Raw genomic sequence first — 17,527 nt, forward strand, 5'->3', positions numbered from 1 at the left:
CTTGTCACCCTGCTTCCCCGCTGGTGTATTGTCAATGGAATAGTTTTCAATGGCCCGGATAGATCGAATGTTCCATTAAAATAAACGTTTCTTGCCGGCCAGATTTCCCCCCTGTGGTGCTGCTAGTTTTGACTCTGAGGTAAACCCGAGAGAGAACTATGAATGATAAAGAACCAAGGAGGGCAACATAACGAAAAAGGAGGCGGTTAGTCTTTGTAGTCGGGAGGAATGCGGAAATGTTCCTGCTCTGTGTCAAACTTATCTGAAGGGGGTCAAGGCACATTCAGCCAGCGTGGGAAAGCGAAGAAGAGACGGAGCTCACAGGCAAGCGTTGCATATCCCGGGATAAATGGGGAAAAGAGAGTTAAAAAGGGGAAAAACTGAGAAAAGCGTGGCTTGGAGAATATATCACGCTTTTGTCCTATGACCCCCCCCCCCCCCCCCCCCCCCAAGTTGCAGTAGGCACTGTGTTTTTCTGTAAAAAAAAATACCCCCCTCCCCCCGTATTATATAGTTGCTTTGCTTGAGCTGCAGTTGCAGAGGTGGTGAGGCTACTGCTGAGGGATGGGGGTTACAGAAGCTGCTCCATCCGACTACCTGTGTGGCCCGGCGTGACAGTGAGGGATCTGTGATGTGTTGTGTCTTAGTGTGAACATTTATCCAACGGGGGCATGTTTCATAAATTCATGGACACGACCAATTGCGACTTTCACTGATAACATAAAATAAGGTAGGCTGAAATATTCATATTTTACTTTTTGTGTAGAAAAATGTATTTAACATGAATGTACTTATTGTGATATTTTAAAAGCATGAGTTGCCAATTACGATGCTGCAATGTTTTAATTGTTGTAGGCTATTTTAAATGTTTATAAATTTTTAAAAAAAGTTGCCGTGCAAAAAACGCATAGCGAACAAGTTGCATTATTAAACCACAACACTATTAATGACATGGAAAATGAGAGATGTGGTTAAATGGACTATAGGAAGTTCAGACAATACAATCAGTAGACAACCACGTGCTCGCAAAAGTTTGTCGCCTATAATAAACCATAATAGACTGGAACATTTGGGAAAAGATATCGGAGCCTGGAAAAAATATTTGTATAATAATATATAATAATTATAACTGAGTTTGCAGAGTTTATATTGTATTCTTTCAAGTTGGTTTGCTTGTTTTTCAGACTCATTCGTCTACATATATGTGATTACGCATGAACATAAAGATGACCTTATTGTTGTAATATGTACTGCATTCTGCACTTAGAGAACTTATGTAAAATTGTTTTTAAAAACATTTTTTTTTTTAGAGATGCCAGATGTGTGATGTGAGGTAACTAGGAGGACAAGAGATTCATACGCGTAATGAAGTGGGAGTGGATCAAGTAGAACGCATCGGGGTTCTCGTGTTGATAGTCGGAATAATACTAAACTTGATGGCACAATGTTGTGGACCTCCGTTTAACCAAAAACAGACAGACATATACGATGTCTCTGCTACCTCTGTCTTCCTTTAATTTAGGCATTGCACGCGCCAACAACTATTTTCTGTGAGGATGGCTTTGTAATAACCCTGGCTCGTTACGTTCGTTGGGATTCCCCGCAATATTCTCAACAAGAAAAAGAAAAAAGACGCAAAAATGGACAAAGAAAGTGTAGCACAACAGTACGAGCCCGTCGCCGAGATTGGGGAAGGTGCGTATGGAAAGGTGTACAAGGCACGAGATTTGAAGAACGAGGGACGCTTTGTAGCCCTAAAACGAGTTCGGGTACAGACGGAGGAGGAAGGGATGCCCCTCTCAACCATCCGTGAGGTGGCGGTACTGAGGCAGCTGGAGGCATTCGAACACCCCAACGTGGTCAGGTAAGAAGAGATGGAGGGGGGTGCATCTAACAATCTCCCAGATGTTGCATTATCTTTTCAACCATATGCTATTATAACCCCTGATATGTATCTCTTTAAACAACCTGCTCTCAGAGCATTTAGTATGATCTGTATGTAATTCCGAGACACTCCATTTAGTATGATCTGTATGTAATTCCGAGACACTCCATTTAGTATGATATGTTACATTTGATATGGTTACATGGTTGGATGGGTGGCCATATAATGCCAACGTCTACTAAACTATATGGAATAGTTTTAAGCCGGAGTAGGGGGTGGGGTGGGATGCGGGTGGGTTCTACTAAACTATATGGAATAGTTTTAAGCCGGAATAGGGGGTGGGGTGGGATGTGGGTGGGTTCTACTAAACTATATGGAATAGTTATAAGTCGGGGGTGGGTTGGGATGCGGGTGGGTTCTACTAAACTATATGGAATAGTTTTAAGCCGGAGTAGGGGGTGGGTTGGGATGCGTGTGGGTTCTACTAAACTATATGTAATAGTTTTAAGCCGGAGTAGGGGGTGGGGTGGGATGTGGGTGGGTTCTACTAAACTATATGGAATAGTTTTAAGCCGGAGTAGGGGGTGGGTTGGGATGCGGGTGGGTTCTACTAAACTATATGGAATCGTTTTAAGTCGGAGTAGGGGGTGGGTTGGGATGCGGGTGGGTTCTACTAAACTATATGGAATAGTTTTAAGTCGGAGTATGGGGTGGGTTGGGATGCGGGTGGGTTCTACTAAACTATATGGAATCGTTTTAAGCCGGAGTAGGGGGTGGGTTGGGTGCGGGTGGGTTCTACTAAACTACATGGAATCGTTTTAAGCCGGAATAGGGGGTGGGGTGGGATGTGGGTGGGTTCTACTAAACTATATGTAATTGTTTTAAGAAGGTCATACCAAGGATCATTAACTATTTGATCAAGAATTTCAAGACCCCTTGAAGTATAAAAAAAAATATTTGATGAAAAACATATTATTATACTATTAGCCCATACAAACGCATTGAATAACAAATTCACTACATGGAACGATAGCTAGTCCCCCCCCAAAACATCTGTAGGAAGTTTCTTCTGAAGCGTTTGTCCTATAGCTGAGCGATATAAGAAAGATCAGGAAAGTTAGTCTTTTTTATTTGTACATTTTTGTAACCCCATATTTTTGGCACTAAACAGTCTATATATTGTAAATACATTATATATATAACTTCAAATTAGTGGATTATTAGTGGACTATTTCAGCCACACCCATTGCTGACAGATGTATAAATAACGTTTGCTTTAGACAAGTCTTGTGAGGCCCGTGGTTGTCCTAGAGCAAAACTGGCATGTACGTGTTCGTGAGAGTCTCATATTTCTGCAGAGGAGTCATATTAATGTGTATCCCAAACTGTTGGGACCCTACAGACAGAAGTTGGCAGATCGGCTGTACCGACTTCAGATGAGTCCCACTTGTGGGGGTCGTAGAGCAAACAGAGAACACCATTGTGTTCGTGATCTTTCCATAGAGGGGTCACAATAGTTTGTAGGCCAAACCGTTCAGACGCTACAGACAATTTTGTCGGAAGAGCGATTTTCGGGATGCCTCCTGGTCTAGCTCTGTCACCTTCCACTGCAGATGAGGAAGTGCGACAATGGCGGATGCGGTAGATTGATACGCATCACAATGCAAAACAGATATTTCTGTCTTAAACTGACAGATTTGTATGGAGATTTTTGTATTATACTAATTCGATTTATGCGGGGTGCGGACATCGACTCTTGGGGTTAACCTAACTCCTAAACTTAACCTTAACCCTAACCCTAGCTAACGTTAGCGAGCTAATGTAAGTCATCTAGACATAGGGCAGCAGGTAGCCTAGTGGTTACAGTGTTGGGTCAGTAATTTAAAGGTTGCTGGCTCAAATCCCTGAGCTGACAAGGTAAAAATCTGTCATTCTGCACCTGAACAGTTAAACCACTGTTTCCCAGGCGCCGAAGACGTGGATGTCAATTAAGGCAGCCCCCCACACCTCTGAAGTTGGGTTAAATGCGGAAGACACATTTCAGTTGAATGCATTCAGTTGTACAACTGACTAGGTATTCCCCTTTCCCTAGCCACCTAGCTAGAGTTTGTAACATATTGTACATTTAGCAAATTAGTAACATATTGTACATTTTGCAAATTCGCAACATATAATAGAAATTGTAATTCCTAACATACAGTATCAGACGAAATAGGTGATGGACATCCACAAATGAGTACATACCATACGAAACATAATATATTATACTAAATGGAGTCTTTCACATTTAAAGATTTAAAAAATGCTCTGGGACCACGTTGCAACCAACAAATTACTGCATAATGCCTTGCAGCGGGTTATGGAGTTGCCTTATTGACCTTTGGAAAAGTTGTTGTTTTGTGATGTACAACTATAAACCCCATTTTGATCCTGGTGATACTATAGTGCCATACAGTAGACTGTTCATTATGTTTAATACAGCTTGGTGTGTCTGGAAGGATTCTTTGTGTGCAGCACCTGTGATAGACATTCTTGGGTGATATCTGTTCACCAGATTAATCAACCTAAATAAGTCATGGGTAAAGTCACCCCCATCGCTGGTTAGAGTGGAATTTCACAGAAAAGTCAATGAACTGCTGTTGGGAAGTCAATGAACTGCTGTTGGGAAGTCAATGAACTGCAGTTGGGAATGATAAGAAAGAACCATCTTGTGCATCGAGTCACACTAAGAGATACTGTATTGGGCTGATTTTGCCCCCATTCCAGTAGTCTACATATAAGATGTGTTGTTTTTAGTCCTCCAGGCCACAAGACAACATACAGGGGTTGTTATGCTTTGCAGCTGTATTCTCCCATGGTCCAATTTGGAGGTCAGTTGAGTTCGGCAGAGAAACCACGTCATTTACCGGCCCAGCTCAAGGTCTAACCTTGCCATTTAGCTTATAATGAGAGATTGAGTGCTTTTGTATTAAACTTTTTAATAATACTGTACAAATGTTATTCTAAGCGCTGTTTGTCACACTACAGCCTCTATTATTCTCTTCAGCTGAATAAATTCATATGTTCTTCATAGAGATTCCACACATCGAAGGTTCGACAGATTTAAATGATGACACAAAATATGTCCTTACTCCCTATACTTTGGTATGTTAATTTCTCCCATTCTGTAAAATTCTGGTTCCTATACGTTAGCCCAAGCTCAAATCCACACCAAAGGGCATCTGGTCTGGTCTCTCTGTAAAGCTAAACAGCGCGGGAGAGAGCAAGCACTGAGCAGGGTGCATTCTGGACCTACTGTGTAACTACAGGCCAGCCAACCCCTGGATGTTTAAGAATGACGCCCATTAGTCATCCCATATGTTCAGTGTCTGGCGAGAGGCTGCATTGTAGTGGAACAATCACGGTTCTGAGGGGCGTTTAACCCCAAGTTTCCAACAGGGTGGCTCGCTCGTTCTGTGACATCATGGGCGTATGGCAATAATACCTTGAATCCTCAGTGCAGGATTTACAAGCCTTTGTTAACAGGGGGTGTGGCACAGTGCATATTCCCTTTAGGCTACAAGGGGAAAAGAAAAGGACTACCAGGTGGAGCAGCTTTCCCATGCTTCACTTCAAGACAATTCACAGAGATTACACAGACATCAACTGCAATTTTACTGTTATTACTACAGACCCATTGACTCTTTCGAAATATTTGAAGCTATTGAAATACGGATTCCACTGTAAATGTGACTAATTTTTAATTAAATCTAAGAATTACTGCATAAAGGATATGTGGGATACGAACCTTATTGGCCCCATAGTGTCATTGAAACAATGATAGAGCGATGTCAGTGAGTGGATAAATTCCATCCACGTTCTTGTCACACACACGGATTGGTTGCCATGGTGAGAGATGCTGCTCAACCACATCTAGGGATCGGTCATGGGCAGTCCAGACTGCTTCAGTTGCCATGACGCATCACGCGTTGCCCTGGTGCTCCTGAAGGAATCTTTGTCGTCGTCCTCGGCTCTTTGAGGTTGACACTGGACGTCTTCTCTAGGTTTTCACCAACGCTTCCCCATGGCACAACTGCCCAAATAATCTGTATGTTTTGGCTCGGTTTGTCACCTAGTAAAAATACACCCACAATGTTGATGTATTGTGTTGGATGCTCAGGAGTCTCCAAGGGTTTCCCTCTTAAAATAGATATAATGTAGCTACAACATTATTATTGGCGTTGTCAGGATGGAGGCTAAAGGATAGGGTTAGTGAGCAGGAGGCTAAAGGATATGATTAGTTAGCAGGAGGCTAAAGGATAGGGTTAGTGAGCAGGAGGCTAAATTATATGGTTAGTGAGCAGGAGGCTAAAGGATAGGGTTAGTGAGCAGGAGGCTAAAGGATATGATTAGTTAGCAGGAGGCTAAAGGATAGGGTTAGTGAGCAGGAGGCTAAAGGATATGATTAGTTAGCAGGAGGCTGAAGGATAGGGTTAGTGAGCAGGAGGCTAAAGGATAGGGTTAGTGAGCAGGAGGCTAAAGGATAGGGTTAGTGAGCAGGAGGCTAAAGGATATGATTAGTTAGCAGGAGGCTAAAGGATAGGGTTAGTGAGCAGGAGGCTAAATTATATGGTTAGTGAGCAGGAGGCTAAAGGATAGGGTTAGTGAGCAGGAGGCTAAAGGATATGATTAGTTAGCAGGAGGCTGAAGGATAGGGTTAGTGAGCAGGAGGCTAAAGGATATGATTAGTTAGCAGGAGGCTAAATGATAGGATTAGTGAGCAGGAGGCTAAAGGATAGGGTTAGTGAGCAGGAGGCTAAAGGATAGGGCTAGTGAGCAGGAGGCTAAAGAATAGGGCTAGTGGGCAGGAGGCTAAATGATAGGGTTAGTGGGCAGGAGGCTAAAGGACAGGGTAAGTGTGCAGGAGGCTAAAGGATAGGGTTAGTGGGCAGTAGGCTAAAGGATAGGGTTACTGGGCAGGAGGCTAAAGGATAGGGTTACTGGGCAGGAGGCTAAAGGATAGGGTTACTGGACAGGAGGCTAAAGGACAGGGTTACTGGGCAGGAGGCTAAAGGATAGGGTTAGTGAGCAGGAGGCTAAATGATAGGGTTACTGGACAGGAGGCTAAAGGACAGGGTTACTGGGCAGGAGGCTAAAGGATAGGGTTAGTGAGCAGGAGGCTAAAGGATAGGGTTAGTTAGCAGGAGGCTAAAGGATGGGGTTAGTGGGCAGGAGGCTAAAGGATAGGGTTAGTGGGCAGGAGGCTAAAGGATAGGGTTAGTGGGCAGGAGGCTAAAGGATAGGGTTAGTGAGCAGGAGGCTAAAGGATAGGGTTAGTAGGCAGGAGGCTAAAGGATAGATTTACTGGGCAAGAGGTTAAACATGCCTAACGGAAATGGGTCGGAACTACACAACATGACCATAAGTATGTGGACACGTGCTCGTAGAACATCTCATTCCAAATCATGGGCATTAATATGGAATTGGTCTCCTCTTTGCTGCTGTAACAGCCTCCACTCTTCTTGGAAGGCTTTCCACTAGATGTTGGAACATTGCTGCGGAGACTTGCTTCCATTCAGCCTCAAGAGCATTAGTGAGGTCGGGCACTGATGTTGGGCGATTAGGCCTAGCTCGCAGTCGGTGTTCCAATTCATCCCAAAGGTGTTCGATGGGTTTGAGGTCAGGGCTCTGTGTGGGCCAGTCAAGCTCTTCCACACCGATATCGACAAACCATTTTTCTATGTATCTCGCTTTGTGCCTGGGGGCATTGTCATGCTGAAACAGGATAGGGCCTTCCCCCAAACTGTTGCCACAAAGTTTGAAACACAGAATCATCTGGAATGTCATTGTATGCTGTAACATTAAGATTTCACTTCACTGGAACTAAGGGGCCTAGCCTGAACCATGAAAAACAGCCCAAGACCATTATTCCTCCTCCACCAAACTTTACTGTTGGCAATATGTATTGGGGCAGTTTGCATTCTCCTGGCATCCTCCAAACCCAGATTAGTCCGTTGGACTGCCAAATGGTGAAGCGTGATTCATCACTCCATAGAATGCTTTCCACTGCTCCAGAGTCCAATGGCGGCGAGTTTTACACCACACCAGCCGACGCTTGGCATTGTGCATGGTGATCATAGGCTTATGTGCAGCTGCTCGGCCATGGAAACCCATTTTATGAAACTGCCAACGAACAGTTATTGTGCTGACGTTGTTTCCAGAGGCAGTTTGGAACTCAGTAGTGAGTTTTGCAACCGAGGACATAACTTCTACTTTGCCACTGAGCCGTTGTTGTTCCTCAACGTTTCCACTTCACAATAACAGTACTTACAGTTGACCGGGGAAGCTCTAGCAGGGCAAAAATTTGACAAACTGACTTGGAAAGGTGGCATCCGATGACGGCGCCCCGTTGAAAGTCACTGAGCACTTCAGTAAAGCCATTCTACTGTAAATGTTTGTCTATGGAGATTGCATGGCTGTGTGCTCTATTTTTATACACCTGTTTGCAACAGGTTTGGCTGAAATAGCAGAATCCACTAATTTGAAAGGGTGTCCACATACGTTTGTACATATAGTGTATGCCTGCTTGATGTGTAACCTTGTCTGAGAACTGAAGAGTTTGCGTTTGCTCCCAGATATCCCAGATATATTGCCTAGGCTTTAGCTCAGTGGACTAAGGGGTCTTGTGGCATGAAGGAGACCTGGATTCAAGTTTCAAGTTTTAATGTCACGTGCACAAGTACAGTGAAATGCCTTTCTTGCAAACTTTAAACCCAACAATGCAGTAATCAATATCAGCCTGGCCGGTTACAGTTGCATGTTTTTAATAAGGAGAATGCCAAATCAATCACTCTGTCAAGGTGTTCAACTCTCAACGGATCCTATTGTGGTTACTGTACTGTGTAGTCCGCTATTGCACACATACTGGAATAAGGGCTAGGAGATCATGTTGCCAAAATGTCCATCAGTCACGATTAAGGAATTTCAGATTGGTTCCTTTCGTTTAGCTAACAAGGCCCAGTATGTGAAAGCATTGCTTGCATTCTTTCAAAACTGTCAGGAAAACTAGTCTGGGCCTGGTTTCCCAAAAGCATTGTAAGGCTAAGTTCATTTTAGAACCATAGGATCCTATGCTTTGGATGCTTTTGGGAAACCGGACCCTGGACAGTTAACTGACACTATGAACAAATCCCCCCAATAACTGAAGCAAGATTGTTTAAATAGATTAGATCTCTCTCAAGTATTGAATTATGCTAGGGATCCTATCAAGTGTCAATCTGTATTTCAGAAGCCAGTTTAGATGGGAAAATATGGTTTGTCATTGATGGTGGTTTTACATGAAAATACTTTGTTATTCCTCTTAAATTAAAGATTGATGACTTTATAACCTCTATTTACTTGTGAACTACTTTATGGACTACATGTGATCCTTTTACAAACCCTTTATAGATCATTTTATATAAGTGTTACCATGATATCTGACTGACATTAACAATGCTAAGCAGCAGTATTCACTCTGCCTCTCTCTCTCTGCAGACTGTTCGATGTGTGTACTGTGTCTCGGACTGACCGCGAGACCAAGCTGACCCTGGTCTTTGAGCACGTTGACCAGGACCTGACCACGTACCTGGAGAAAGCACCTGATCCTGGGGTGCCACCTGAAACTATCAAAGTGAGTCTGTCTAGGGGCAACTTCTTAGTAAGTTCACACTAAATTGAAAATGCCCTACTGTATTCGTAAGGTCTATGAATATGTGGACCTTGTTTTTGCAAAGTATCCTGGGAATATTTCTTCCTGGCCCAGACAGGAACCAAGGATGGAACTCCCAAACATCAGACAGCATTCAGGCTTTTTGAAGGGTAGCACATGTGGCATATTGGGTCCTAATTAGAGGGCCTCGGCTTTTCTATTTTCATTCTGGTCCCTCACTTCACTCTGTATCTAAAGGAGGAGACATTGTGTGTGTGTTTTATTTGTGTGTGTGTGTGTGTGTGCGTCTGTGAGTGTGTGTAATCATATAGATTGACAGAACTAGGTGACACTGACAGAAGGCATTTCTTTATGTGCAGTGTCTCATCGTGTGTCCAACCTCCCTTTCCTGTAGGCTAAAGAATTGCCTTCAGGGCCAAACACACTAACAAACCATAAATCATCCTGACTATCAGACTAATCCGGAAGTAATCCAGTTATTTGCTGGGGTGCATCTGAAATGTCATTCTATTCCATATACACTGTATAGTGCACTACTTTTGACCAGGGCCTATGCACTATGTAGGGAATAGGGTGCCATTTGAAACACAGACCCAGTATCTGCAAACGGTAGGAAGCGGAAGTGTTGACAACCTCTTTCCCTCTCGACAGTTAGTCTCTCTCTCTATTTATTAACCTCTTTCCCTCTCGACAGTTAGTCTCTCTCTATTTATTAACCTCACCTTAGCCAAATACATTTAAACTCAGTTTTTCACAATTCCTGGCTTTTAATCCTAGTAAAAATTCCCTGTCTTAGGTCAGTTAGGATCACCACTTTATTTTAAGAATGTGAAATGCCAGAATAATAGTAGAGAGAATGATTTAGTTCAGCTTTTATTTCTTTCATCACATTCCCAGTGGGTCAGAAGTTTACATACACTCAATTAGTATTTGGTAGCATTGCCTTTAAATTGTTTAACTTGGGTCAAGCGTTTTGGGTAGCCTTCCACAAGCTTCCCACAATAAATTGGGTGAATTTTCGCCCATTCATCCTGACAGAGCTGGTGTAACTGAGTCAGGTTTGTAGGCCTCCTTGCTCGCACATGCTTTTTCAGTTCTGCCCACACATTTTCTATAGGATTGAGGTCAGGGCTTTGTGATGGCCACTCCAATACGTTGACTTTGTTGTCCTTAAGCCATTTTGCCACAACTTTGGAAGTATGCTTGGGGTCATTGTCCATTTGGAAGACCCATAATCTGTCTGAAAACAATTGTTGGAAAAATTACTTGTGTAATGCACAAAGAAACTTGTGGAGTGGTTGAAAAACGAGTTTTAATGATTCCAACCTAAGCATATGTAAACTTCCGATTTCAACTGTTCATACTACCTCAACTATCCGGTGCCCCCGCACATTGACTCTGTACCGGCACCCCCCTGTATATATTGTTATTTTTTTACTGCTGCTCTTTAATTACTTGTTACTTTTATCTCTTATTCTTATCCATATTTTTTGAAACTGCACTGTCAGTTAGGGGCTCATAAGTAAGCATTACACTGTAAGGTCTACACCTGTTGTATTCGGCGCATGTGACTAATCAAATTTGATTTGATTTGAAAGCAAGCATGGAAGACCACTTTTTGAGCGGGAGAGAGATCCCATTCCATTTCCTTTCGGAAAAGCTAACCACGACTCCATTTTGGAGTTTTGGAAAATCAGCCCCGTCGTGGACCAGGATGTCTTGTTTCCAGACAAACTAAACAACTTCTTTGCTCGCTTGAGGACAATACAGTGCCACTGACACGGCCCGCTACCAAAACCTGCGGACTCTCCTTCACTGCAGCCGACGCGAGTAAAACATTTAAACGTGTAAACCTTCGCAAGGCTGCAGACCCAGACGGGATCTCCAGCCGCGTCTTCAGAGCATGTGCAGACCAGCTGGCTGGTGTGTTTACAGACATATTCAATCAATCCTTATCCCTGTCTGCTGTTCCCGCATGCTTCAAGAGGGCCACCATTGTTCCTGTTCCCAAGAAAGCTAAGGTAACTGAGCTAAACGACTACCACCCCGTAGCACTCACTTCCGTCATCATGAAGTGCTTTGAGAGACTAGTCAAGGACCATATCACCTCCACCCTACCTGACACCGTAGACCCACTCCAATTTGCTTACCGCCCCAATAGGTCCACAGACTATGGAATCGCCAACACACTGCACACTGCCCTAACCCATCTGGACAAGAGGAATACCTAATGTGAGAGTGTTGTTCATCGACTACAGCTCAGCATTTAACACCATAGTACCCCCCAAACTCGTCATCAAGCTCGAGACCATGGGTCTCGACCCCGCCCTGTGCAGCTGGGTACTGGTCTTCCTGAAGGGCCGCCCCCAGGTGGTGAGGGTAGGTAACAACATCTCCACCCCGCTGATCCTCAACACTGGGGCCCCACAAGGGTGTGTTCTGTGCCATCTCCTGTACTCCCTGTTCACCCACGACTGCGTGGCCACGCACGCCTCCAACTCAATCATCAAGTTTGCGGACGACACTACAGTGGTAGGCTTGATTACCAACAACAACGAGACGGCCTACAGGGAGGAGGTGAGGGCCCTCGGAGTGTGGTGTCAGGAAAATAACCTTACACTCAATGTCAACAAAACAAAGGAGATGATCGTGGACTTCAGGAAACAGCAGAGGGAGCACCCCCCTATCCACATTGACGGGACAGTAATGGAGAGGGTAGTAAGTTTTAAGTTCCTCGGCGTACACATCACGGACAAACTGAATTGGTCCACCCACACAGACAGCGTGGTGAAGAAGGCGCAGCAGCGCCTCTTCAACCTCAGGAGGCTGAAGAAATTTGTCTTGTCACCAAAAGCACTTACAAACTTTTACAGATGCACAACCGAGAGCATCCTGCCGGGCTGTATCACCGCCTGGTACGGCAACTGCTCCGCCCACAACCGCAAGGCTCTCCAGAGGGTAGTGAGGTCTGCACAACGCATCACCGGGGGCAAAATACCTGCCCTCCAGGACACCTACACCACCCGATGTCACAGGAAGGCCATAAAGATCATCAAGGACAACAACCACCTGAGCCACTGCCTGTTCACCAGAAGGTGAGGTCAGTACAGGTGCATCAAAGCAGGGGCCAAGAGACTGAAAAACAGCTTCTATCTCAAGGCCATCAGACTGTTAAACAGCCACCACTACCATTGAGTGGCTACTGCCAATACACTGACTCAACTCCAGCCACTTTAATAATGGAGAAATCTATGTAAAAAAAATTATCACTAGCCACTTTAAACTATGCCACTTTTATATGTTTACATACCCTACATTACTCATCTCATACAGTATGTATGTACTGTACTCGAAACCATCTACTGTATCTTGCCTATGCCACTCTGTACCATCACTCATTCATATATATTTATGTACATATTCTTTATCCCTTTACACTTGTGTATATAAGGTAGTAGTTGTGAAATTGTTAGGTTAGATTACTCGTTGGTTATTACTGCACTGTCGGAACTAGAAGCACAAGCATTTCGCTACACTCACATTAACTGCTCACCTGCTCACCTCACTCATCTGCTCACCATTTGTATGTGACAAATAAAATTGGATTTGATTTCATTTTAATTTTCAACATCCAAACAGCAGCTGGAGCGATGAGGGACAATGGAAAACGATCAAGTACAAGATGACAGTTGCACCGTCCCTTTTATTTCCATGACAGTGGACACTGCACAGTAACACTCCTCCAGACCAGAGGACACCAGATTGCAGACCCCCACCCCCAACTGCCCCCTTTCAGACATACAGTAAGACCCACCGTATGGTAATTGATCAAAGAGGCTCCGGGAATCAAATGAGCTGGAAGGACATGAAGCAGCCGGTCTCTGTCCCGCAGTCTCCCCCAACCTAACGCTGGGCTAACGCTGGGCTTCGTGCCCCTCTACCCCCTCCTCCACCCCCAGATCCCCCGTCCTTCCCCATCTCCAGGCCCTATAAAAGCCTGGTTGATGAAACTGGCAGATGTCCTGTATTGTGACACGGTTACAAAAAACAATATGAATGCGTCTTGCTTATTAGCATGACAACAGGGACTGCACTAGGGGATGCCATGTTTTCACTGCTTTTTCTCTAGGCTACTTTTTAATTTTTATTCTTGGGTGTCGCTTGCCTTGTGTTTCCTAGCTAGCTATCTCTGGTCGAGGTGCTGTCATAGACAGTTAGGGTGTTGGGCAACTCGTTGCTCTGTGTCACCTCCTGTCACATTGGGTGGCAACAGGTCAGGTGTTTTCTCATACCATCTGCAGACTGGAGACTAGATATTAATGTCAGTTTGATAGTTTGACATTATCCCCAGCCCTACAAACTATTCATTGTTATTAACAACTAAAATCTATTAACTCTTGACAAGCAACGGCTTGTCATTCATCTTCACCTGTATCATCTACTACTGAATGACTGTTATAGGAATGAACAGAAGCAGGGAGGGGAGATGAAGCACCATGGGGGCCTTGTTGTTTGTATGTTTGTCCTCAAGTCACACTTCTGAGATAATTGGGGTTTTGTAGGAAATGCTGTTGAAAGGAAACATGTCGCAAATGGCCATTTAAAGCAAACAGAGAGGAACTCATGGGGGTGATGCCATTGTATCAACTCCCTAAATAACTGCCTCTGCCGCTGTCTGTTGGCCTCCTAGGTTACGGGTGGACGGAGATGCAAAAAAAGAAGGCCTGTTACGCTCTCTGGCTGACCTGCGCAAGGGACCCTCAGGCACACACTGCTTACGCATGCACACACACACCGCACACAAACACACCGCACACACACACACACCGCATGTGCACACACACAGACACACACAGACACACACACATTCCCTCTGCCCTGTCTGTTCTCTATTCCGTGCAGAGGCTCCTGTCCCCTCCCCTTAGCCCTGGTCAGCCCCGCCCGTTTGAAAATGTTTTCTGCTTGAGTGTGCAGACCATTGTTTCACCTCTTTTAATCACTCACCAGCTGCTAGGGTCAGAGAATGGAGCCCCTCCCCAGGCCCAGGTCCATGTCACTTGTGAGGTCTTGGCGACGGGTTTCGGGGGGGGGGGCACCGCTGCCTGCTGCAACCCCAGCAGTAGGCCGATTTATGTCGAGACTGGGGGGAGAGTCCCTCTTTCTCTCTCTTTTTCTTTCCCTGTGTTTCTTTTTTAATCTTCCCCCATCTCTCTGTCTCTATCACTCAAACAGCCCCCACCTCCGCTATCACCATCAGTTCAGTCCTTATGTTGTTGTGCAAGTTCCACCAAAGAGTGGGCCGTTGAGCCCTTTCAGTTTAGCCCTCCTCTCAGACTCTTCCTTCAGTTTAGCCCTCCTCTCAGACTCTTTCTTCAGTTTAGCCCTCCTCTCAGACTCTTCCTTCAGTTTATCCCTCCTCTCAGACTCTTTCTTCAGTTTAGCCCTCCTCTCAGACTCTTCCTTCAGTTTAGCCCTCCTCTCAGACTCTTCCTTCAGTTTAGCCCTCCTCTCAGACTCTTCCTTCAGTTTAGCCCTCCTCTCAGACTCTTCCTTCAGTTTAGCCCTCCTCTCAGACTCTTCCTTCAGTTTAGCCCTCCTCTCAGACTCTTTCTTCAGTTTAGCCCTCCTCTCAGACTCTTCTTTCAGTTTAGCCCTCCTCTCAGACTCTTTCTTCAGTTTAGCCCTCCTCTCAGACTCTTCCTTCAGTTTAGCCCTCCTCTCAGACTCTTTCTTCAGTTTAGCCCTCCTCTCAGACTCTTCCTTCAGTTTAGCCTTCCTCTCAGACTCTTCCTTCAGTTTAGCCCTCCTCTCAGACTCTTCCTTCAGTTTAGCCCTCCTCTCAGACTCTTTCTTCAGTTTAGCCCTCCTCTCAGACTCTTCCTTCAGTTTAGCCCTCCTCTCAGACTCTTTCTTCAGTTTAGCCCTCCTCTCAGACTCTTCCTTCAGTTTAGCCCTCCTCTCAGACTCTTTCTTCAGTTTAGCCCTCCTCTCAGACTCTTCCTTCAGTTTAGCCCTCCTCTCAGACTCTTCCTTCAGTTTAGCCCTCCTCTCAGACTCTTCCTTCAGTTTAGCCCTCCTCTCAGACTCTTCCTTCAGTTTAGCCCTCCTCTCAGACTCTTCCTTCAGTTTAGCCCTCCTCTCAGACTCTTTCTTCAGTTTAGCCCTCCTCTCAGACTCTTCCTTCAGTTTAGCCCTCCTCTCAGACTCTTTCTTCAGTTTAGCCCTCCTCTCAGACTCTTTCTTCAGTTTAGCCCTCCTCTCAGACTCTGTCTTCAGTTTAGCCCTCCTCTCAGACTCTGTCTTCAGTTTAGCCCTCCTCTCAGACTCTTTCGTTCTCTCTCGTTTTAACTTTATTTCTCTTTCCCTGGATTGAGTGCTTGTGGGCATTAGGGCCACTGTGGGGCCGTTCCTGGCTGCAGCTAGAAAGAGTGGATCTTCAATGAACAATCCACCTCAGCTCCAGTCCAGCCAGATGCAGGAAGAGAGGGAGGGAGGCAGAGACAGGCCCACCACCAACAGATCAAGGGTGTACCCAAACAGCACCCAATTCCCTATGTAGTGCACTACTTTTGGACCAGGGCCCAAAGATCAGAACTACACCCTCACAGCAACGTGTATTTCCTGCTCTGCTCTCCCTCCACAATTTTTGTCAGTTATCAACATCTGCCACACTTGGGATTTAAAGGGATACGTTCTCTTTTTTTCCTCGTCGACAAGCCGCTGCACCGCATGCAAGGCCTCAGTGACTTCACTTCACTCTGTGGGACTTTTCATTTAGGTTTTCAGTGTTCTGAGACACGTTGGCTGATTTAGAAGAGAAATAAACAATGTTTCTTACTATCGTTACCTTACAGATTACAGTGATGTGCATACTGTACACACATGATGATGAAGATAACGAACTGCATTAGTATTGGGGGAACCATCCAGCACCAATGTGCAGCAACCAAAACACAGATTTTAAAAATGACCTTTTGTTTTAGTACTTTTGAACCCTCTATGTCAAGGATATCAGGTGTCTTTTTTCAGTGTCCATGTGTCTTGTATCCGTAAAATCATGACAAACTGTCAGTGTCCATGTGTGTTGTTGAACCTGTTAAGACTGTCTGTGTCCATGTGTGTTGTTGAACCTGTTAAGACTGTGTCTGTGTCCATGTGTCATGTTTTACCCGTTAAGACTGTGTCTGTGTCATGTTATACCTGTTAAGACTGTCTGTGTCCATGTGTCATGTTATACCTGTTAAGACTGTGTCTGTGTCCATGTGTCATGTTATACCTGTTAAGACTGTGTCTGTGTCATGTTATACGTGTTAAGACTGTGTCATGTTATGCGTGTTAAGACTGTGTCTGTGTCCATGTGTCATGTGATACCTGTTAAGACTGTGTCTGTGTCCATGTGTCATGTTATACCTGTTAAGACTGTGTCTGTGTCCATGTGTCATGTTATACCTGTTAAGACTGTCTGTGTCCATGTGTCATGTTTTACCCGTTAAGACTGTGTCTGTGTCATGTTATACCTGTTAAGACTGTCTGTGTCCATGTGTCATGTTATACCTGTTAAGACTATGTCTGTGTCATGTTATACGTGTTAAGACTGTGTCTGTGTCATGTTATACGTGTTAAGACTGTGTCTGTGTCCATGTGTCATGTTATACCTGTTAAGACTGTGTCTGTGTCCATGTGTCATGTTTTACCCGTTAAGACTGTGTCTGTGTCATGTTATACCTGTTAAGACTGTCTGTGTCCATGTGTCATGTTATACCTGTTAAGACTGTGTCTGTGTCCATGTGTCATGTTATACCTGTTAAGACTGTCTGTGTCCATGTGTCATGTTATACCTGTTAAGACTGTCTGTGTCCATGTGTCATGTTATACCTGTTAAGACTGTGTCCATGTGTCATGTTTTACCCGTTAAGACTGTGTCTGTGTCATGTTATACCTGTTAAGACTGT

The 17,527-nt window shown here is 44.7% G+C and overlaps 1 protein-coding gene across 2 annotated transcripts in view; it reads left to right on the forward strand.

Annotated features, from left to right (window-relative positions):
* Nucleotides 1-297: 297 nt before the first annotated feature.
* LOC139373790 (cyclin-dependent kinase 6-like) overlaps nucleotides 298-17,527 on the forward strand; it is an 84,829-nt gene continuing 67,599 nt past the window's right edge. Inside the window, exons 1-3 of one of the 2 annotated variants that reach the window (XM_071114785.1) lie at nucleotides 298-730; nucleotides 1,523-1,864; nucleotides 9,401-9,536. In XM_071114785.1, coding sequence (XP_070970886.1) covers nucleotides 1,641-1,864; nucleotides 9,401-9,536 — 360 coding nt within the window. In that variant the 5' untranslated portion in view covers nucleotides 298-730; nucleotides 1,523-1,640. Of the gene's footprint in view, nucleotides 731-1,345; nucleotides 1,865-9,400; nucleotides 9,537-17,527 lie in introns of those variants that run through there. The other variant, XM_071114784.1, reaches the window with a different exon arrangement.

The sequence above is a fragment of the Oncorhynchus clarkii genome, chromosome 18 (assembly GCF_045791955.1).
Source record: "Oncorhynchus clarkii lewisi isolate Uvic-CL-2024 chromosome 18, UVic_Ocla_1.0, whole genome shotgun sequence".
NCBI classification, from domain to species: Eukaryota; Metazoa; Chordata; class Actinopteri; order Salmoniformes; family Salmonidae; genus Oncorhynchus; species Oncorhynchus clarkii.